This window comes from Dinoponera quadriceps, unplaced genomic scaffold, assembly GCF_001313825.1.
Source record: "Dinoponera quadriceps isolate SergipeBrazil2010 unplaced genomic scaffold, ASM131382v1 scaffold1069, whole genome shotgun sequence".
In the NCBI taxonomy this organism is placed as follows: domain Eukaryota; kingdom Metazoa; phylum Arthropoda; class Insecta; order Hymenoptera; family Formicidae; genus Dinoponera; species Dinoponera quadriceps.
The window spans coordinates 1172123-1195016 of NW_014555200.1; the positions used below are offsets into that span (position 1 = coordinate 1172123).

Below are 22894 nucleotides of genomic sequence, written 5' to 3' on the forward strand. Positions count from 1 at the left end.
CGCTCCCTCGCACGTGTGAGAACGTGCGTGGGTGTGCGGGTGGGAGTCGGCCGAGAGAGGCAGACGGAGAAGGGGTGGAGGAAGAACACACGGGAAGGAGAGAGAGGCTCCAGATACGATCGGCGCGAAGATTTAGTCAACAACGCGCGACCACCTGTAGTTGTAGCTTCCAGCCACCCCTGTGAGAACGCAACCCTTCTCGCGTCGTCTACTTCGTGTAACTCGTCCGTCCCGATAACCGAGAATACGCACGGTGGTCACCTCAGGCAGTCATCGGACCGCGAGGTCATTGACGACGCCTGATATCCTACCCTGATAAACGGAACGGGAGGCAACACGGCTGCTCCGTCCAAAGACAGTGGCGTTGACGTTGGTGACGACGACGACGACGACGGGACGCTGGCGGTGGAAAGGCGCGATTCCAACACTTCTCGTAACAAGCTGCCAGGATTACCACCAAAATGAAGACGTCCTCTTTCTCCCTCCGGGTGATGCGCAGGGTGAGTAGACATTTTCTCGTACATTCATATATTTTCACCACCAACAGCCGACCGTTGTTGTCGCCGTTGCCATTCATTCGCCGTCATCTTTGTCAACTTTGCCGCCACCACCACCACCACCATCACCACCGTTGTCGGTCGTGTCGTTGAGGGATGCAAATTTCGAAGAGCTTCGCTGCAATGTCTCCCCCCGCTCTCTTTTGACGGAAAACGGATATGTTTGAATATCTCGCGAGGCTATTCGTGTGTAATAGAAACGCGACAGGCAATATATTCGTATCGCGTCTTTAGCGTTGAAAATCGTAACCCCGATGTTACAAGTCGAAATTTCGTCGTTTCTCGCTCCGTTGCTATTTCCGCAGATCCGTTTGGTGAATTTAAAACTCCAGCTTGTGTGCATTTATTCTCGCGTAGTCTCGCTTTAATCAACGGCTTGATTGAATGAGCGCAGGCCGAGATCGATCCGCGCGCGAACGTATCGCTCGGTACGGCATTAATATTTATGAGCTTCCTTCCTGATAGAAGGGAATCTATCGCTGCGCTCAAATAACTATAGGAGGTAGTTGGAAGGTAGGTGGATGGTAGAATTTGTAATGTTAAAAATGCAGCGAGCAAGGATCGACAATACCGAGTGAAATCGAGGCTTCATCTTCTCTCGCGAGGATACAAATCGGACGTTTGATCACACTCGCCCCTGGAATCGACGATCGCGCGATTGAGTCAAACGTTCTCAGGTGTGTCGACAGACGTAACGTTTAAAAGGATTGGCGTTTACGTAGCTCCGAAGCTACGTCTCTCTTTGCGCGCCACCCTTTATCACGTTCTCTTCGAAACCAGCCGGTGATATTGTGAACGACAGGCCTCTCTTTTTACAAGCCGGGTGTCAGTTCGCCTTGCGAAACTCCGTGAAAACGAGACGCACAAGTAAACTCATCGAATGTGATCGAGCATGAAGAGCGAAGATTGTTGAGAAAAATGCAATTACATCCGGTCGCGTCTTCGAATTTCTCTCTCGGCCTTTAAGCGAGCGATTTTCAAGGGAAAAACCTTTCGTCGTTCGCCGGCTCTCTCATGTCAAACGATATAGCAGAGGCGCAATATTCGACTTTTCCCTTCGACTTTGGTGGATGGGTTACGAGGAAAAGCTCGTGAAATGAGGGGACGGATATCCTCGCTCCCGATATATTTCTCCACCGTTTCTCAGGGCTGTACGATGGGATTCTTGTGTACGTGGCAATAGCTAGAACGTGTGTGACCTTCGCGTCGTCTCAAACGATCTTAGCACCTTCCCGGCGAGCACACACAGATGTGTACACCTGTTAAACTCACACAATCACCGCAAGCACAATATAGACGGGCACTCTGTCAATTTATATCCGCGATTATTCCGACGATCTTCGTCACATTGTCGTCACTTCACCTTATCGCGTTGTTTAAAAGTCTTTCTTCGCAAAATGTTTACGACAAGGCAGTGACTCCTGCTATAAATATTTTCAATTCTTATTATGATCATTATTAGAGAGATATGCGGAAACACGACATTTTATAGAGACTCGTGAGAAAAGTCGAAAGTCGCAGGCTCCGTTTGTCCGCAAGGCGCATTCCAGAGAGACTCTCCGCGATAATCCGATAGTTTCTTTCAACTTAAAATTTGGCAATTCCAGGTTGGAATTTGGGATAACGCTTATGTGGCCTCTCCCCTTCTTCCCGCCGTCCTTGATCGGTAAAATATTTCGAAAAATAATCATCACGACAGAGCATACGTGTATTTATAAGATGTGCCGCGCTATAAAGTCTTGGCAACCTTTAAATGGAAAAGGTTACAAAAGGGCGAATGTCACATCCGTTAAGCGGTAAGGCTGGCACTCGTTCAACCACGTTTCGATGTTAATTAGTGAATATATATATATATATATATACTCTAGGGACTTGCAATCTGCGGAATGTTCCATTGCATTTTGTCGCGTTGTCGCGCAGCGTTGACATCCAAGGGGTAGCCTCGGCGAATCGAGCCGTGTTTAAACAGCAAATCCGCGACTTCGATTGCAACGGCAATGATAATCAAGGACAATCGAGGCGAATCTATTGCAATGAAAATGACAGAGGGCGCGTTTATATCCACGGACGCGCTATTCTACTCGACGCTTCATTTGTCTGCATATTCATCACAGAGTATATTTCAGTGTTGACCGCACCACTCGAAACCTGTTCGCACAAACGCACGCGCACGACGGTTATTGACGTACATGTTCAATATGCTTCGAACGTGCGACAACGCGCTTTATCGAATGATAACGCTATTGGATATGCGTTGTATGCGATGTTATCGGATGCGCACTTTCCTCTCTTCTCTCTCTCTCTCTCTCTCTCTCTTCTCGAGCAATATTACAGCGCGCTACAATGTAACAATATATTTACATCGAAAAATATTATACCACGTTACATAATAATAACGTCATACAGTTCTCTTGTCGTATGTGATTATCTTATTGTATACGATTTCAAACGAGAAACGACGCTAATCGACGGTAATATTCAAATTCATTGGTGTTTGTGTAACAGCTGATTATACTTTCCCGCGTAATTAAAACTTAAATCGATATATATATATATATATATATATATATATATATTTGATTATATCGCGCGGTATCTGTGGTATGTTTGCGATAGTAAGGTGTAAATGAATAAATATTGAGTACACAATACTAAGGGCGCGCGTGCCGTTGCGCCGCGCATACAATTACTCTCCGATCGCTGACAATCGGGCTGCACAGAGTGTCTTCCTGCTCGTGAGTCAAACTTGCGGAGACGCACAGGACTGATCTAAACAACGGCCCACCTGTTGCAGGGCCTACGGCGCGAGCGTTGCTGTAAATGCTCATCGGACCGATCCGTAGCGCTTATCGCGCCCACCTCTAGCGTCGAAAATGCGAATTCTCCAATTCGATTCGTGGTGAACGTGCTATTCCGGCATATCGTATAAATAAAACCGACGGTCGCGAAAACGATGCCAACGCATAGCCCGAGCGGCTCGTCCAAAACTCGATCGCTCGATTCCTTTCGAATCGTCAATAATAATCAAGCAGATCTCGTGAGAAAATGCGCAATTGAGCCGGAGTTTCTTTTATTCTGAGAAAACGTCTCACCTTCAACGCTGCGATTTCAGGGCTCTACAACAAGCCTTCTCTCCGCCCTCTCCTTTCCACCGTCGCTTTTATTTGGAACGCTTTGCTGTCCGCTGTCGAGCTTCTCTCTATGATGGCTCAAACGCTCGAACGCGCGTTCGCAGTTTCAGTCTGGCCATGTATGTTGTAATTTCACTGACGAGTACCAGACGTTGTCCTCATGGATTTCGCCTAATCTCATGTATATTGTAGTGTCACCCTTCCACTGATCCGCGGCGAAAGCATTCGACGCATCTCTCGAGTGCTCGCGAGAAAATCGAGTTTGAAGTTTTCCGTTTGAGTCATATTCACGCTCAGCGGCGCAACTGAAGCGGGCAGGACGCTACGCCACCAGCCCTCGATCAGGCACTGTTGGGGTAAAAGCCACGCATCACGACGCGTGATTGTAAAACAACAGTCGCTTTTCCTGGAAACCCCAGCACCTCTCGCGTTATGCGTGACGCCGACACGGCCTTGCCACACTCCGCAACCAGTCTTACACCGCGGCCTTTCCCCACTTGGCGGTCCTGCGGGCCGATTCTCCAACTTTTAACGACAGCGTCGTTATCGTTACGGTGTCGTTGCGCAGCTTTTCCGCCACATACCCGACGTTGTATACCTGGCAACGACACTATCGTTACAGGCGGTCGCCACGGCTACGTGACCGTTCACCTCGCTCGAGAGGAAACAGAACGGCATTAAAAAGAAACAAGCATAGCGCACCGGCGCGCGAGCAAGTGCCAGAGGTTCAATGGCGCTTGAAAAAAGCTCATTCTACGGATAACGGCAAATGTAAGGCGTGAGCTAATTGTCCAGTCGGATTTTTAAGACCCATCTACAACGGACTTCGACGCATTGATATATCTCATTTTGATGAAACGTTTCTTCGAAAAGAGGCGCGAAGCTCGATGAATATCGGTCTAATGCATCTCATCAGCCCAATGTATATCCGTCTATATTAAGTGCGGATGTGCAGTGGTATAATTAAATGCCCTCGGTATACGCAGAACGACCTATGTAGCGTAATCGCCTCATTCGCGCTATACGAGTTTCATCGAAAAAAGTGTACAGTGCCAGGGTCGACCTTTCAAGTTTTACATCAGTGCTGTTCAATCGTTTTACAACGTTAAGTTATATCGCGTGTTAGTTAAAGGCTTATCTTTCTTATATTCTTCTTCTTTTTATCGATCGGGGATCGGTGAAAAAGTTCGATTCGAATTTCCAATCGAATTTCTTGGATTCCGCTGTCTCGGCTAGAAGCAAACTATTCATCAGTCGCAAACAAATAATTGTCTACATATAATATCTACAATCAGGCAGAAAAACATCAGCGCCCGTCTTACATGTACGCCACGCCATCTATCGGCTCGAATTTTTGAACAGATACTCTAATACGAATATCGAAAAGCATGAAGAAAAGTCATTTCTGCCTGCACTCGTTGCGATCGTTTGATATTTCTTCGCGGGGAAAAAGAGCTCATCTTCGCAATTTCTTCAACTGCAGCGTCACCATCGTTATATCGTTTTTACGCAGGTATAACGTACGGCGGGGGAGCTGCGCAACGACATAACGATAGCGACGACAGTCGCTGACAGTCGCAGAATCAGGGATCTGAACGGGATTTCTATCGGACGGTACGATGTATCGAAATTCGCCTCGTTTCGTAGCGGATCGTCTCCCCCCTTAAAAATGATACCGTCTCGATGATGCCGCGCGATCGAGCCTTCGTGCACGGATTATGGCTCGCAGTATGCTTCTATCGGAATTCGATGCGCGTCGCGCAGCTAATTTCCTCGGTTGAATTTTTCACGGCATTACTTGCGGCCAGCGCCGTCTCACATATCTCGATCAGTGACGAACATCGAACCATACACATATTGGCGACGCCATGGTGACGGCCGATCAGAGAAAGACAGAGATAGTTGAATTGGTATCGTCTTCTAACGTCAACTATCATGGCTAAAACATGCGTCCCGACACGCTGAGCTCGTTTTGCACGTTCGTTTTTATGCGAAAAGCATCGTTCTTCGAAGAAACAATATTACCGTGTGAGGAAAACGGTTGCGAAGACAAGTGTTGTCAGAATGGATAGTACATCGAGACACGTGATCGCTTATACGTAGACGCTGGACGGAGGACAGCACGGACAGAGGATAGGATGAAGTGATCGCATTACTTAGTAGCGATTTTAACCTAACAATATAGCAGTAACAATAGTGCAACAGCAATTCTACTCAGCTCGTAACAGTAATCAACTAACATACAACTGACGCGAAATGTACTTCGAACGATATTAAAGAGCCCGCTTTTCATACTTCCCTCCTCTTGACACTCGTTTCATCACGGACGGCGCGGTCTTTCCAACAGAAAGTCACTCTCAAGCGGTGACATTTGAAAAGAGTTGATGATTCGTTCGCCTCTTTGAATTACACGTCGCGAACAATGACGTCGATGGCGTTCTGAAAAGACCTAATGTGTACCTTCTTTCTTTTCCAGGTAAGTGTGTTGTAAGCTTTCACACGCCGTCGGTAAGTCGTGGCTTTTTTTCTTCCCCTCCTCGAAAGCCGATGCTGCGCTGTCGTTTCGCTAGAGAAGCTATCTGACGATATCGGTCGGTACGAACGCACACTGTCCGGCCGACCGTACCGACGCTCTTGTCGCTCGGTATACACGTCGGTATTACGTTACCATCGTACTACTTGTGCTCACATGACACTTCGTTCACACTATCGCACCCTGTCACACCTGCTTGTCGTCCGTCCGTCTTCTGTCTGTATGCTGCTTGTATGTACGTATGGATCCGACATCGCTTCCCGATACTCTCTTTTCTTTTTTTTTTACAGTTATTTAATATTCATGCTTTCCCCTTTCCTTCCGACAGGCACCATTTAGCGGTGACCACTTGTCATTTTCTCCGAAGCTTCCACACACGTTTCGCGACACACGATTATATATTATGCACCTCGTCAGACTGATTACGTATCGACTAGTTAGACTATGGATCGCATTTCGTTAAAGTTACATATCGCGGCCTCGACCTTCGCGCGACCTTTGTGTGAAGAATTTGAAAGAGTGTCGCTTACCAGTCACAATTTCTCACGATAATTACAATCGTCGATAATTGCAAGTTATTCGCTAATTATGTTGCGATACACGTTACGGGAGATTTCGCTACGCTTGATCACTGCGATGTTACTCATCGAATATCGTCGTAAGCATCGTTACCAGTATAAGCAGTTTCATCGCCGTCGTCGTCGTCGTTATTTACATGATATGTGGAACAAACATTGGTGAATATCGATCCCTAAACCCTGAACATAGTTTGCGTATAGAAGAAAGCGGAGAAACCACCTATACAAAGTCACGCCCCCTCTGTCTCCACGTCGTATGCAAGGCGGGGGCGATTAAACTATTTTTGGCCGCGGTATCAATGATATCTACGGTATTACGTTCTTTTGTATAAAATTACCATTCTAATCCGTGGCGGAAGAACGGTCACAAAAACGCTGGCTACGATACATCCAAGTGCATTATCCTGAGGGACGAAGCGAAACGCGCGCGCTTTTCACCAGCATTCGTGGCCAAATTGAAAGGCATTACGGACGTGCAATTCAGTATTTCCCTTTCACCCGTTCTTCCCTGCCCGGCTCGATTTTTCGGCGACGTGAACATTTTCTCAATTTACCACGCTGATTTCATTCGACGACCTCGCAATAATTCGCCATATCGACGGATCACATCCTCTTCTCCCGATTAAGCGCGGTAGGCGCGTCGTCGGAGTTCCTTCGTCGAGACGAGCGCTTTAATAGCCGACGACTCGTCCACGGCTCTTTACAGTCTGTCGACGCGGACCTCCACGATTCTACGCGCGGAGCGAGGAATGAAAACAGGGAAAAACTTGATAACGAGTGGTGCGCAACAAAGTTCCGCGAAACAAAGCGAAATTGTGCGAAACGAAATGTCAAGAGCGCGATAAGTCCCTCCCCCCCGGCCCCTCGCAGAGAGTCTGAATTTTCTCTCTCTCTCTCTCTCTCTCTTTCTCGGTTGCGAAGTGAACGGCGGCACCGTCGGAATGCTTTTGCGAGAACGGTCGATAAGGATGCAACACACACCTGTCACCGGTTGCGGGACGCGGGAACAATGGAAGAGCGAAGGGGTTCTGTCGGGTAATCAAAGAGTAATGTGTGCCACGATAGCACGTTTGACACCTGCCGATATTCGACAATGGAAAATTCACAAAGACCCATAGCGACTCCTCGGAACTCCGCCCTGCCTGCCGCGGTATCAAGCTCATTGTGTGCACAACTCTCGATAGTTGACGCGCGCGCATGCATACACTGTGTTTCCAATTTCTTTTTTCTCAACAAACGTCCTCTTGTCACGTTTTCTGTTCATTACAGCTGTACCGGTACGCGTTCATTATTCGCGCGACGTAATGTCGCGCGTTCACGGAAAAATCTCTACCTTTTCGACACGAGTGAAATTTCCCACTAGTTGCAAACGAAATTCGCGTTGATACGCGCAAAGGGAGGATCGCGTGTGAAAAATCTTGGAGATAAGAGAACATGGTTGAAATGAGAAGGACGTTAACGAAGAATGCTGCAAGATGCAACGGAGAGATCGAGCATATCGGAAAGGAGAAAGAATGAGAGAGAAAGAGAGAGAGAGAGAAAGAGAGAGAGAGCGTTTCGTTATCCCAACGCACACAATACGTCTGCTAGAGACGAAAAAATGCGGTGAAACAGGAAAGGAAAATCATCGATCAATCGAGTGAACGCCGACAACAAATCGAATAAGAATCGTCATTATCGAGCGATGCGTTCCGCGCGATACATCCGAATCTCGTCGTCTTTTATTGATACTCGCGGCGTTTCCTTCATTCAGCTCGCGAGTAGAACGCGGAAGGATAAGACGGAACTCGGAAACCGAACGTAACCGCAGGAGGGGACGAGCGGCGCCGAGTGAAAACGAAGGATCCCTGTTAGCGGGGGGGGGGGCATCGATACGTCGGAAGGAGCGATGGAGGTGGCGGGAGGAGGAAAAGTACAGGCGCAAAGTGGAAAAAACGAAAGCGCTGGCGAGGGAGAAGACGAGGGTGGAAGAGGGCGAGGGCGAGGTCGGCCAGTGAGGTTGACGGCGGGCGAAGGTGCGTGGACCTGCGCGCTCGCTCGCGCCTGAAATTCGCAGCATTGGACGCGCGAGGGCGCGTGGTGGATCGGGGGTGTCAGTCACGGCCCATCCGCTCAGCTACGAGCACGTAAGTTCGCCGAACGTATCGTAATCGTTGTGGTTGATCGGCTCGCCGTGGAGTCGCGCGTCCCGACGTGTTTCCGCGGGCGGATATCAATTCAATTCCCGGACGGTGGCGAGCGTTTCCCACCCGCGACGAATTCTCGCCGATGGTTTCTGTGACTTCGAAAAAAATGGCGGGTATTATGGTACGGGTTTCATTCGCGCGTCAGCTTCGCCCTCCCGTCGCGAGGACGATCGCGGGGATGGAAAGAGGTTGAGTCCTTCCGCAGCCGGCGACCGGCAACTCGTTTCCGCCGGACGAGCCGTGTCTTTGTCGAGCGGTCAGTGAGCAGCGCAATGTCCGTCCTCCCCTTCCGCTTGTTACACGCTCCAAAATGCATCTTCTCGTTCTGTGTTCCCATTAGAAGAGAGAACACGTTCGATCGACGTGCGTAATCATTTTCCAGCGGGACTCCGACACGCGATATTCCTTCCTTCCGGGCGAAAGCACACCTTTCCGAGTTATCATTCCACGGTGCATCTCACGCCAATGCCTCATCCATTATCTTCTCGGTGTGACTGGCTTAGTTTTCGTCTGTCAATGGTGAAACGGTCGGATTTTCAGGAAAACCATCACCGAACGAGCCGCTCGGTTGTTCCAGGTTGTGTTTGTGTTCCAAGTAAAATTCCTAGCCGCAAAGGCGGTTCAGGTGTTCACTGTAATCTCCGGAGCTCGCGATTAGTTAGCGCTCAGGAGTGTATCAAGATGATACGATGGTGACGTTTTCGTTGCGGGGAAGTCAACGACTCGTTGAGCGACGTTATCGTCGTCGGCGCTTAGAACACAACGCCGTCGATCGCCGCGTCGTAAACGAGACGCATCCGCGGAATTTGCAATGTAACGTGCGATGTAACGCGGAGTAACAGTCGACTCCATAGACGAGCTCTCGTGTTTTCGAGAGGGGCGACCCCGCGCGATACGTGAACCTGAGAGTTTGGGATCTCTTCTCTCCAAATCAATCCCGTTTATCTACTCATTCCTTTCGTGAGATTTCACGAGGATCACCGTGGAGGGAAGCACGTGTTTCACGATCTCGCTAATCATTCGAGTTTTACCGGTTACGTTCAAGAAACGTTCTCGATATCACGACAACGAGATTCCTCGTCGAGAAGGGTTTAACGCGATGCTGCTTATTTCGTTCGGAGGATTCGTGATTCTAGCGATATTAGCTAGAATGGCGATATTAGCAGCCAATCGTTTCCCAACGTACATTTTTCCAGCATGTTTGTACCACGAATGACAAGTTGTCGCATTAACGTAATAGGGAGCTTGCTGTGTGTACGTACGCGCGAGTAATTTGCAAACGTTATTGTATGAAAGTACCTCGCAAAAATTCAAGGACATTGCGCAATATGAAATTTGCAAAGCAGCTTTTCTACCTTTTCGTGTCGGCGAGGAGCTCTAAACGAGCGAATTACACGCATTTCCCCCGCCCTCTCTCCCCCAAGCAGCGATTAATTAAATTATTTACAACCACATTTCTCTCGCACGATAATTCCAGGTGGACAAGTAGCGTAACAATTCCGACGGTTATTACACGCTGCTATATACGGTCATTAAATTATTCCTGAATAATTGATAATGAATAAGACGAATGAGACGAAACGTCGTTTTTAATTAAAATCTCATTAAGCGCACGGCCGCCCCGATGATATTATTCGCGTTATCGAATCGCGTCGAATGATTTGTGCTGTTTATTATCTTTCGAACACACACACACACACACACCTCCAAATTCGTATAATGAAGAAAATAAATGTTGAATATCGACGTGAGCAAATAATCGAACAAGTCCACTACTAAACTTGTGTGATTGCAATTTTGCATTTCTCCCAATTTCTCGGCTGTATGTTTGCCTTTCGATAACGAGTAATACCGTCACTCGATCGCCGCCTCGGTGGAAGTAATTCGAATTCTCGATGTAAACGCGATAACAACACGAGTGTTTCGATTGAACAATGTGTGCGATATTCGACGTTGTTACGGCAAACGGTAAATTTTATGTCGACTTATCCCCTCCATGTCGTGCGAATAAATACTGAAATGATGATTAATGGAATGAAAATATAGGGCGCGGCGGCACACGTCTCAAAAGAAAGAAGAAAAGGCATGGCATAATGATTTTTGTATCTGTACGTGAAAATCCGCAGTTCCATTCGATCGACACTCGGAATCGCACTCGCACATATTCTTGCAAAACTAATCAATGATTTCTGTATGAAAGTAAATATCGTAGAGACCATGTCGTTAACCACAGTTTGGATTTGTTTGAGATTCCAGAGAGAAACGTTTCGTAAAACTATTCATACGATATTTCTACCTGAACAGTTGACATCGATTCTTGAGAACTTGGAGTTTTGAACGAGAGAGAGATAGAGAGAAAGAGATTCGTTTAATTTTCTGCAAGATATTAGAGATTACCCAGTGTGTGTGTGTGTGTGTATGTGCGCGCATGTGTATAACACTCTCTATTCGATACGGTGATGTAGGAGACGTTACAATTCGTAATCGTGCAATTCGTAAGGTAAACGGTCAATGGCAGAAACGTTTTGCGGTATGGCCAACTCTCGTGCAGTTCGATATCGTAAGTAGGACGTGAACCTGGATTTGCGCGCGCATTCGTGCGCGCGCGCGCGCGCGTGCATTCTTAGAGAGGCACATTCGAGCACTAATGTTCCTCTTAAAGTGTTCCGAAATCATCGCTGTTAAACCAATTAACAAGTCGCTGATCATCGCATTGTATTATATAATATGCGACGTCACGTGTGGTCAAAAGTATTCCAGAACTGTGATTCGTAAGACACGCGAAATCCTTCGCAGGATATTTTATTGGCAACAGGTGCAACTTGATACGATTAACATTTATCATTCTACGGTGTGCCACTTGCTTGCCCGTTGGAGAGAAGTTGATTTGCAGGATACTAAATTATTAAAGCGCGTGTCTGTCTGGAACCTTTCATTCAACGTGAGCCTCTGAAAATGTTACGATGATGTGCACGCCAGTTTCTCACTTTCTTAGAGATAAAATCTGCCCGTATCACTCGAATGTTTATACTACGATATTTTGACGGTATTCGCAGTAAAAATTACTATCGGTTTTTAAACAATTTATTGCTCAACGCGTTTGAAAAACAACGAAAATGTTCATTATTATACTAAGAGAAAAAAATGCCTCTTTCTTTCTTCCTGTCTCTCTCCATGTTTGAAGTATGAGTTTATATATATATATAGAATATAGCAAAATAATCAATTGGAAAAATTTCCCTGGCATCCCAAAAAATCGATGCCATCGCTATTCCAGCTGACTGAATGGCTTTTGTCTTCTTCGGAACCGATTTACCGTGTTCAATCCCACTGTTTTGATTGCATTTTTATTTCTGGTATGCACCGGTGAATCCAGGATCTCATCCATGATCACGAATATTGATCATCTTAAATCTTTTCTCTCTTACCTCTATATAGGCGTCTCTTACCCTCTATAGGTGAGTCGATAATAATGATAATTTTCTTAATTATCACTTACAATATTGTCAGATCCGATGAAAATTTTGGATATGTTAGCGCCGTACATATTCTTACTTCACTTGAATGCCACTTCTGTTTTCGACACTATCGAACGACAGTTCGTCAAGAGAAATACCGCCCCTTTGGACGTTCAGTCGAATTAATAATGATATTGCCGAATTCTATCGAGCGGCAACGTGTGGAATTGTATCGAATACGGTTTGGGGTGAAATTGAAACCCGTCGACACGGAAGGATACGGACTTTTCGATGGCATCGGTCGAAACAGTGGGCCTAGATGTCCGCATTTAAGGACGAAGTGACGAGATGTAATGGCTTGTGAGGGGTACAGAGGTCGGAGGTCAGAGATCGGAGGTCGGAGGACGCGGAATGACGGTCGGACGATGCCGGGGCCCGGTTACGAGGGGGACGGAGGGTAAGGGGCGGGAAGGGGTGGCTGCAGCCTGGGAATGATCAATACTACTCGTACACCAAGTTTCCACGAGAGTACGGAAGATGGGTCGAGGAGCACGATGATTTTTAGACGCTCGATTTGCCAGAGTGACGTCATATCGATTCTCATTTCCCAGCCTCATTCGATGTTTATCATTATCGCACCGTCCTGCAGTCTTATACGTCGGCTGCACCCTCGACATCCTTTCGCGCCCGGATACGTTACAGGGTGTCGCAACGTAAGGAGAACATCTAAATATCTTGGGGGCCTAAATACGGGGATTTTGGGAAAAATCGAAAGAAGGTCGTACACAGATTTTCCTCCCACGGTATTCCTCTTCCGAAACCGTTCAAATTGCGTTCGAAATATTTCTCATATCGTCCGAAACAAAGGAGATATTTAAGTTCTCCTTACGTTGGGACGTATATTTGGGAAGAGAGTTTAGTTGAAAGAGTTGAATTCTTTCATCATGTAGATTCGAGCATCGATTGTTATATTCCGTAAATAATGTTCGCATCCTAACGACACAGCGTACAGAGATCACAGTATCGCTCTTTCGTGTAAGAGATCTGGATTGGACATGGCTGTCCATCGATGTGACTGATCGGAATGAACAACGCCGGGCGGCGATTCCAGCGGGAATTCGCACGCGCTGCGGCGCGTGCATCGCGACATCGCGTCGTCCGATAAAACTCAAATATTAATGACACCGAGCGTGCACGTGGCTCTCAAGGCTCTCCCCTTTCTCGGTTGTACGGAGGAACGCACGTGCCGCTGGGACGAGACGAAAGCGACGCCGATGACGAGGAGCAGAGATTCCATCGTGCTTCTCCGGCGATTTTACGACAGGTCGCAAGCGCGAAACGTCTCCGAGGACCGGAAGACGCAAGTGTTCGCGCATGTATTTCAATGTTACAAATTCAACGGCATTCCATCGTTCGTAAGTGATTCGCATCGGCGAATTCGTGAGATTCGCTGGAGGAGCCTCATTCTCAGACACTCGTATGCGTCAGCAAGACGTTGTCGCGAACGAACTCTTCGCGCCACCCTTTCGCTCTTCATCTTCTCCCGTGCGTCTTCTTCATCCTTGGGTCGTTCCACTTGCCGTCGGCCGATCGTTGTCGCGACTCAACGAGAGTCGGTCAGCCGGAAACGCGTTACATTCTTTTCCCCATCCGTGTCTTCCGATGCGAAAGACGCTGAATGATAATACAAGAATCCCCTCTGCAACAACATTTCGCTCATCGACCGGGCGACTTCCTGCCGGCTCCTCCTCGGGAAACGAGTTGCCACTAACACGCGTTCGACCCGTTTCCGCCGTAGGATGTAGACCTCGCGCAAAAGCAGGCCACCAACTCCCACCACTCCAACTCTGTCTTTCTTTCTAGATCGATGATTGTAATTACGATAGCCGTCGCTTGATCGAGCGAGTTCACCGGCGGGTGTGGGTTGCCCAGTCGCAGGAATAGTCGGGAAACGGCCGTTTTGCGTTCGCGCGAACTAACCGAGCCGGGGCTGAATAGAATAGAAAACGGAAACAAGAAAGAGGAGAGAAACCGAGCGGTCGATCACCTAACCCAGTCACGGCGGGGCAAATGTCATCGACGAGCTTTCGCGAGATCTCGCCGCCGAGCAGCTCGTCCGAGAAGTACCGCCGCTGGCGCGAGTGCACCGTCGGCACCGTCGTTGTCGCGTACGCTCCGCTTCCGGTGTTACCGGTCCGGCCGTCACCGGCGTCGCGGCCGAGCGACCGCCGGCGGGCTCCCACCTTGCTTCCGGCGACGATGCGGCCTAATTACTCGCTGCTCCTGCACTCGAGGCCCTAATCATTCATCCGTATGTTACGGTTGATTCGCAAGCTTCGCTTCAAGCTGATCCGAAATCTCTAAGCCGGAAGGAGGGATCGACCGAGGGGCGAACCGAGGGAGCGAGACGCGTTAGAGAGAATCGAACAGAGGCTGTGCGACGACGGCGGCGATCACGACGGCGACGGTAATCGCGACGGCGGCGACGGCGACGACGGCGACGACGCCGACGAGGACGAGGACAACGGCGACGAGAAAGAGAACGAGGACGAGGGCGAGAACGAGGACGACGATAGCGGCGGCGAGGACGATATGATAGGCTTTGGTTGAACTAATCCCACGGCGTATAGCCCGCTAGCCTTTGTACAAGTTGCCCTGCAACCGGATACATACGAGCGCACAAATATATACGAGAATATACTTGTAAATATCGAAGTACCAGCATACCAGCCGCGCATACACGCCGCTGGGCAGTTAAATCGCCGAGCAATAAGAGCAATAAAAAGATATTGATCAATATCACCCGTGTCGAATCAGTGACACCTGTTATACCGTTGCACTTGGTCGGAAAAGAGGGCGCGCCAACGACGAAGATGGCTTTCGCAGCGGCGAGGATGATCCTCAAGGACAAGCGCAGGAAAGCTAGCAAAGAGGACTTCGCACCGCGAAACAGAAGCAAGGTAAAACGATTACGTATATCGAACAGACTTTGACACAACTCGCGCGTGCCCTCACGACGCGCTCGATCGGTCGCTCGTTGAAATTTCGCGCCCACCAATCGTTCCGTTCAATCGGGACGATTGATCCTGCGGCCTGTGCTAAATACCGAACGACCCTTTCCTCGTTCAATTTTCTTTTTCGCCGCTCGGTCGTTTTATTGATTTCAAAATCGCACCGGTGTAGCGTAATATTAATATGTCACAAACACGGAGAGATGCGTGCAAGCAGTGTGTTGCGTCAACATGCAGCTCGAAGGGTTGCCTGTCCACAGGCGCTCTCACTTCTCTCACGCGTGCCCCTGCAGCGTGCTGATGGTTGCATGTCGATGCAACACCCTGTACAGTCTGTGGTCTATTTCTTGAGGGAGAATTTACGTTTGCAAAGTGGTCGTTGACGTCTTTGAGAATACACACGCATCAAAGGGGGAACTACATTTCAACTTTCTCCTGTGTAAACGACTGCGTGCGCGCATAATCAATTACTTGGTTTTTCCAGATTACGTTAGAAAATATGTATATGTACTTGCTTCTTGTTTTTTCATCTGTTCTTTTTTTTTTTGTTAATTGATATCCAAATAACGAGTAAGGAGCGTAACATTGGCGGCGGGAATACGCTATAAATTGCGCGAGAAATTAGCCCGTGGTAAGAGAAATCATTTCTGCCGGATGGATCGAATAAAACATTTGATCTCGTTGATAACGAGAAATCGAAACGAAGTAAAATCGAAACAAACGAAATATAAAACGCTCGGATAGCGTTGCCCGCGTAAATTTGCATGAGATAAAGCTTGCGCGAGAGAAACAACAAAAAGCCGTTTGCACCCAACTATTTGCGCATCAACGGTTTTGACTGAAGAGAATATCCCTGTGAACGAGCAGTCGTGAGAATCGTTAAACAGATGTAACAAACGAGCATCATCTCGTCCAATGACATTGTTGCGGGACGAATGCAAAATAGGTGTCCCGTGTTAACAAGCTAATCGATTTAACGCGAACAGCCGCGTGTGTCGAAATGGTTTCTGTCGAAACATAAAAGTAACGACCGATCAATGAGTCCCACTTGGCTCGGTAAACCTGTTACGAATCGTTTCCCGACCAGACGGTCTTTCTTTTTTCCTCTGCGATGGGTAGACGTGGCACAGAGAGAACGACATCGTCAATTATCAGGGTTATTTCGGGAATTGAAATAATCGGCTGAAATTGTGCGCTGTCTCCCGTGCGAAAATGCGAAACTATTTGCGTACACGTTCGCGCACACACGCATACACATACCGATATTTCATTACTATTTCACACTCAGAGAACCCGTAGGAAAAATTGCAAAAGATTACTACTACTTTTCCGACACATTTTTATTGTACGAACGACGTCAAGAGCGGTAGCTGATAGTATCACGCAATGCGCAATGAGCAACGCACAGTCACATTGTTCCGTGCCGACGAACATCGTCGTACGAGTGATACTATGATATTCGCTAGAGATTACGCGACAAGCAGTATACGTCAGTATTACGCCACATTACGCTAACGTAACCTCTCATATACTTTTCAACATTAATGCGCATACATTTGCGACGAACGTCAATGAGATGAGAATCACGCTTTCGATGCCTTTTCAACAAACGTGCAGTTTTCGACGTGACAGTTTCTAACGTGACAAGAGTCCTATTACCAAATACAATTCTTTAGAATATTGATTTCGATCATTATTTGTAGGATGGGCGATAACGTAAATTACAACTCCAAAAATGTTCAAACATTGACATTGACAATCGAGCGAATTACGTGTACGATAAATTGTGCTAATATTGCGGGAAAATTTCTTCGACGTGCGTAACGGCACGAACTACCGATAAATACGGTCGGCGGTTTACGGAGCGAACCGTAACGTCGAAGGAATTTTAATCAATGATGCCTCGTTATGTGATCTTAGGCACCGTTTGTTCGACGGATTTTCTAAATTGTTCGCTCGCTCGAATTATTCGATTGTACCAGCCAGTCTTCTACGGTAAGATCGAGAAAAAGTATCGAAACATAAGGGCTGTCGTGTCGAAATTACAAACAATGTTTGTCATCATAGAACCAGCTTCGAATGTATAGCACACGGTTGAAGCGTGTGTAAAAAGAGGCCTTCCTCGCGGCACACGTTGTTCCAAGCGCCTCTTCTTTCGTCCACCATCTACCATCGATACTTACGAAATGCATTATCACTTCTGCCATGAATCACACTTTTTTCACCGTCGACTGATGTAATTGTATCATATTATGTCGCCTCGTTGTTGTGCATTAATACTTTTATATGCATTTATATTTTTCAACTACAGTGGGGCGTGGTAATTGGTGACCTATACTGTTACTTGTGTTTGCAGGCTCGCAGCGCCAGCACAAGTAGCTTTAGAAGCCTGAGCCAGGTATATACCAAGATGTGATAATTCAGAATCTAGTTGAGAGATTAGTTACTAGCTATTTAGCTAGATATTTAGCCGATAAATCGTTTACTTATTCTTTTTACTTCATAGAAACATAGATTCCCTCCCGCCCGTTGCCATTTGTAGAGACTGCCACGTAGAGCACGCGCATCTCGCTAAAGCGTAGGTTGGGTTTGCCAATTGTTTTTTTTATATGAAATTCAAGCTCCGTTATCGCGTTAATCGCGATTGGATCGTCGAAATCGAGGAATCCTATCGTACCTGTCTTTTTTCCCTCAACACGCTCTATCGGTCCTATAGAGCGTCAGATGTGATGAAAGATTCGTACATTTCCTCATTTTCGGCGTTATAATCCGACATGATTGCAATGAAATATTACGAACCTTCGTTCGATAATATCTCTCTTTTTTCCCCCCTCCCACCCTCTCTCTCTCTCTCTCTTTCTTCCTCTCTCTTATCCTCTATCGCAAAGCCGGCTTAACGCAGCAATGATTCGCCGATAAACGATACTGGAAACGCAACGACAATCTTGTGTCATATATTTCACAAGTCTCTATTTAGGTTCATCTCTCCATGAACACTCCACGTGTCATCTTTCGGCGTGTTTCTGTGCCAATGTTTACATTACGTAAATTACAACTAGCGTGTCGTTTCTCGATATCGTGCATGCCATATCGCATAAAGACAGTACAGCAATTACGAGCATTTGATGCTTTCAGTTAATGCTTTCTAAAGAAAGTAGATTGGGTCGGCTCCTTCAGATACGAAGAAACGCGTTTCAATCCAAGTGATCTTGACAAAATACGGACTTACCGTCCATGTCGATTCCATTTGCCAAAGTAAGCGATTGCGCCTTCTTTTTGTATCTTTGTAACTATGACGAAAGAACATGGAAAGTTCTCGTGGCTTCACGACGAGCTTTCTTAATATATACGTCTTATGAATTTCTTTTTTTCCGATTTGCAAGTCAATATTGATTTTCAATTAGAAAAAAAGAAGAGACATTTAAAAAAAAACGAATAATGAAGTATATTGAGAGAGAAATTGGTGTAAGCTGCACGATTGTGTCTAAATTTTTGCCAATTTTCTCCAGGTATCGCACGCAAACGGTTAATATAGCCGGTGTCGCGTAAATGTCAAATATCGCACGGCATGCATTTCTCTCTGAAACTTTTGTTAAAAAAGAATGAAGGTAAACGCATAGAAACGCATGCCTCATATGTACTCTCAGCATCCTTCTTGTTTCTTTTCTGCGCAATGTTGTCGCGGAAAACGCAACAGTAAGTATTCACCAAGGAACCACGATGATACACTAGCATAATTACGCCAGAAATGTTTCGTAAGCCTAGAGAGAAACGGGGAATTCGGGGAAACGCAATTCTCTCTATCCACGTTACCGCGTAACGAGAAGCCTTGCCGCTAATGAGTGCGTATATGCGACTCGACCTCGTTAAAAATTGCAACCTTTTTTCGACATGTTCTATCACTATAATTATTCATTCGTTTCATCATAATCGACATTTTTTCTCGCGCGAATGCAATGTTACAATACTAATGTTGCGACATTTTCTATCCACAATTATATAACGTGTCACACGCGCACATATACACAATTTTGATGGACGATATATGTTGATTTTCTAATTAATAAATTCTCTCCCCCTCTCTCTCTCCCTCTTTTTCTCTCTCTTTCTTTCTTCCTCTATCAATTTCTTTCTTCGCAATATATCAATCCAACTATTCAGTTAACCAGAGACAAATTTCATCGCAATAATTAAAAATTAGAAATATTTCTGAAAAGTTTAAAAGTTTAGAAATGATTCAAGTTATGCTTGGAAATAAACGATAAATCCATCAGGCTTGGCGCATAGTGTATTCGACGAGAATTAACATTGGTATCAGTCGGGAAATAATAAAAAAACGTCCATTCTATTAATTACACTTATCATTGTCACAATTAGTATTCATTAGCTAAAGTCTGACATAAAATGTGGAAAATTTTACAATTTTAGCTACTTCCCCATTTTAAAATTGTAGATATAGTAGGTCAAGGACTGTTTTCGAGAGGATGGAAACGTACGAAAGATCGTTATTGCTCTTTTCACGAGTATGAACATAAATTACATCAACCTTGTGTTTTTCTAGAAAGCACATACCCTTATGAATAATATCACAGAGTTGAATAAAAGAAATCCTGAGGAGGAAATTAACGTAATATAAATGTAGTACAACTTATTGTAGAAAAAATTATGTATATATATGCATTCCGCAGAGAGAGAGAGAGAGAGAGAGAGAGAGATTCGAACGGCATCAACGATGTCCTGTCATTTTCAAAAAGCGCTCTGGAAGTAAAGTAAGCGAAGTGAAAAATATCCTTGAGAGTTAATATCGCGAGATTTAGCGCGGAATTATATTTATTGTAGTGATGGTTTAATATTACGCTATTGTCTCAAGTTGAGAGAGATTGCCTATTGAAACAATCTGTTGTCCCGTCAATTAAACAGAAACACAAGTCAAGGACAAAAGTAAATCATCCGAATATGTGTGCCACTCGCGAGTTGTTCTTTTAACCTTTCTTTTAACCTTTCGACGATAGGCGTGTTCAGAATGAACATTTTTACTACAGCAAAAATGTTGAATGGCGCAGACGTGACGGTATCGCGTCGCGTCACAAATAGAAAATAACTGCTGACGAGGTACCAAATTCCGATCTGGTGGAATACCAATGGGATGACAACAATGGACAAAGATTCGAAGAACAATACTGTATCCCGATTTTTAATTTTACAGAAAGACCGAAAACGAACGATCTCCCACACGCAGTAATGATTTTTATTGCTGTACAGCTGTTAATCATAATTAATTACCCAACAATTATACAGCGGGAAGAGAGACGAAACGTATGGCCAGCTTTTAATTGGTGAAGAAACGTCGACCTCGGATCAAATTGAGGCATTCGTTCTCATCAATGAGCTATTTTGGCTCCACGTTACTGACATCTCCCGCTTTTCTATTTAAGGCATTGTAACGTGAAGTCCTGTATTTCAGTGCTGTACTTCGCCAGTCTTCAATGCTGGCTGAACTGCATGGGGTCGCGTCCCTGTCGCATCGTGTCGCGTCGATACGCCCTTTTACTCGCAAAGATTAATCGTCTCCGCTGGAAAAACAAACGAGAAGTCGTCACGAAACTATACGACGACTCGAAACGGGGAGCGTTATTTGTGTTAGCATTGAGTATTTTTTGGCATCGCGACGAGATGCCATTCTCGTAACCGGCTGCGTTATTCGATTAAATGATTAACCCGCTAGACGTTGCGTAACGAGTGCAGCGACACGCTTCAAGGTCTCTTACATCTCATACGTCTGTCTGTTTGTATAAATTGTGACGAATTGTAACGATAACCATCGTTTATGCCCCGCTATTCGACTAGTCAATCTACTCTGCCTTCAAAATCCTCAAAATCGCAGAGTTCGCGCTCATCAATCTTATCATTCTTCGATTTAGAAGATCAACGACTCACAATTTCGCGACGCAAAATTATCTCCAATTATCTCAAATCGGTTACAACAAAGGCTATACATTTTAGCATTACAACAATTGTGTTCGTTTCCCATAAAATATTTGCCATTATCATATGAGATATTGCTATTTTTGTACAAATAACAATCGTAAAAAGTCTTAGATTGTTTAAGGGGAGACGATCAATCACATTATGCACGGATACTCCTGAAGAAACAGCAACCATCGCTGCTTTCGTTTGGTTTTCGTATGATATTCCGGTATCTCGCGAAGTATAGCTTTCCAAGGGCGGCCGCGATCATCCCCCTTCTCCTCCCCCAATTATTGATCTTTTGAAAGAGGTTTCCGGGTCTCGCTCGCAAACACTCCGGGCAAAACTTGAGTGGGTGAAACGATTGAGACGATGATGCCGTCGACAATGCATGTCGTAATGCTGCGAGTGGCGTTAGACAGCCCGAGGAGGCGAACGGAATTTAATCGGCAACGGATTTTGGGAAAACATTGCGCGAAACATTTGTACGGCTTATCGGCGGACTTCCGCATATATATATATATATATATATCCATTGAATTAATGCAATATTCGCAACATCTCGCAGCAGATACAGCAAATACTGTCGATCCGCCGTGTAAGACATTTCTTAATGCTTTCTCGACAGACTGCTCGAAACAAAAAATCCTTCACCATTTTGCGAGTAACGCGCAAATTTTGGAATTATTAATTACAGAAGCGACCTCTGTACATTTCAATCGCTAATAACTCGAAAGCGTTGTTCGCAAAATAACTTTTATCTTCGATCCTGTTCGTCGGCTACCCTGTATACCGAAATATACCGGGTGACACATTTCCCTCTCATATCGAAGAAGAAAAAATCCAGAGGGCGGAAGCGAAACGATCTTCGAAGATCTCATCCTCGAGAAACATAACGTCACGATATGGAAGCATGATCGATCGACCGATCGATCGGTTGTACGGTGTGAGATAGATCGTGTCGCAGGACGCTGGCGTTCTCTGTGCGTCGCCACTCTTCAAACGAGTGAACCGAGACAAAGTTAGCCGCAATGCCGAAAGTGCAAATGGCGTGCATACCGTCCAAGGAGGTAATGATCGAGATAAAGGCTGACATTCGCGCGGCACGCGAATTTGCTCAACGCGTTTTCCTTTCGACCGGGTTAACAGTGTCTCACGTCCTAGAAAACGGTATGAGATATTGGCTCCTTCAAGTTTGCGAGCTCGCAGTAATCTTGTGGAATCGCACACGTTTCACCTCCGATTCATCGGAAGTAATTATTCAGTTTTCCACGCGAAGAGATAAACTATCATATCGACCGTGCCATATATTTCTCTCTCTCTCTCTAAATAGATCCGAAAGTGATCATCGCACTTTCGCTTTCCCAGATATTCTCGCCCGCGCGCATTTCACTCGATATCGCGATATGCAGGGTCGATAGATTACCAGGGGGGTTCCAGCCGAAAATTAGACCAGGGGTGTGGACGGGGGAG

At 46.1% G+C, this 22894-nt stretch overlaps 1 protein-coding gene across 2 annotated transcripts in view; it reads left to right on the forward strand.

Moving 5' to 3' along the window:
- Positions 1–207: 207 nt before the first annotated feature.
- LOC106743454 (neo-calmodulin-like) overlaps positions 208–22894 on the forward strand; it is a 34176-nt gene continuing 11489 nt past the window's right edge. The window contains exon 1 of one of the 2 annotated variants that reach the window (XM_014617307.1): positions 208–500. In XM_014617307.1, coding sequence (XP_014472793.1) covers positions 462–500 — 39 coding nt within the window. In that variant the 5' untranslated portion in view covers positions 208–461. Of the gene's footprint in view, positions 501–15301; positions 15404–22894 lie in introns of those variants that run through there. The other variant, XM_014617306.1, reaches the window with a different exon arrangement.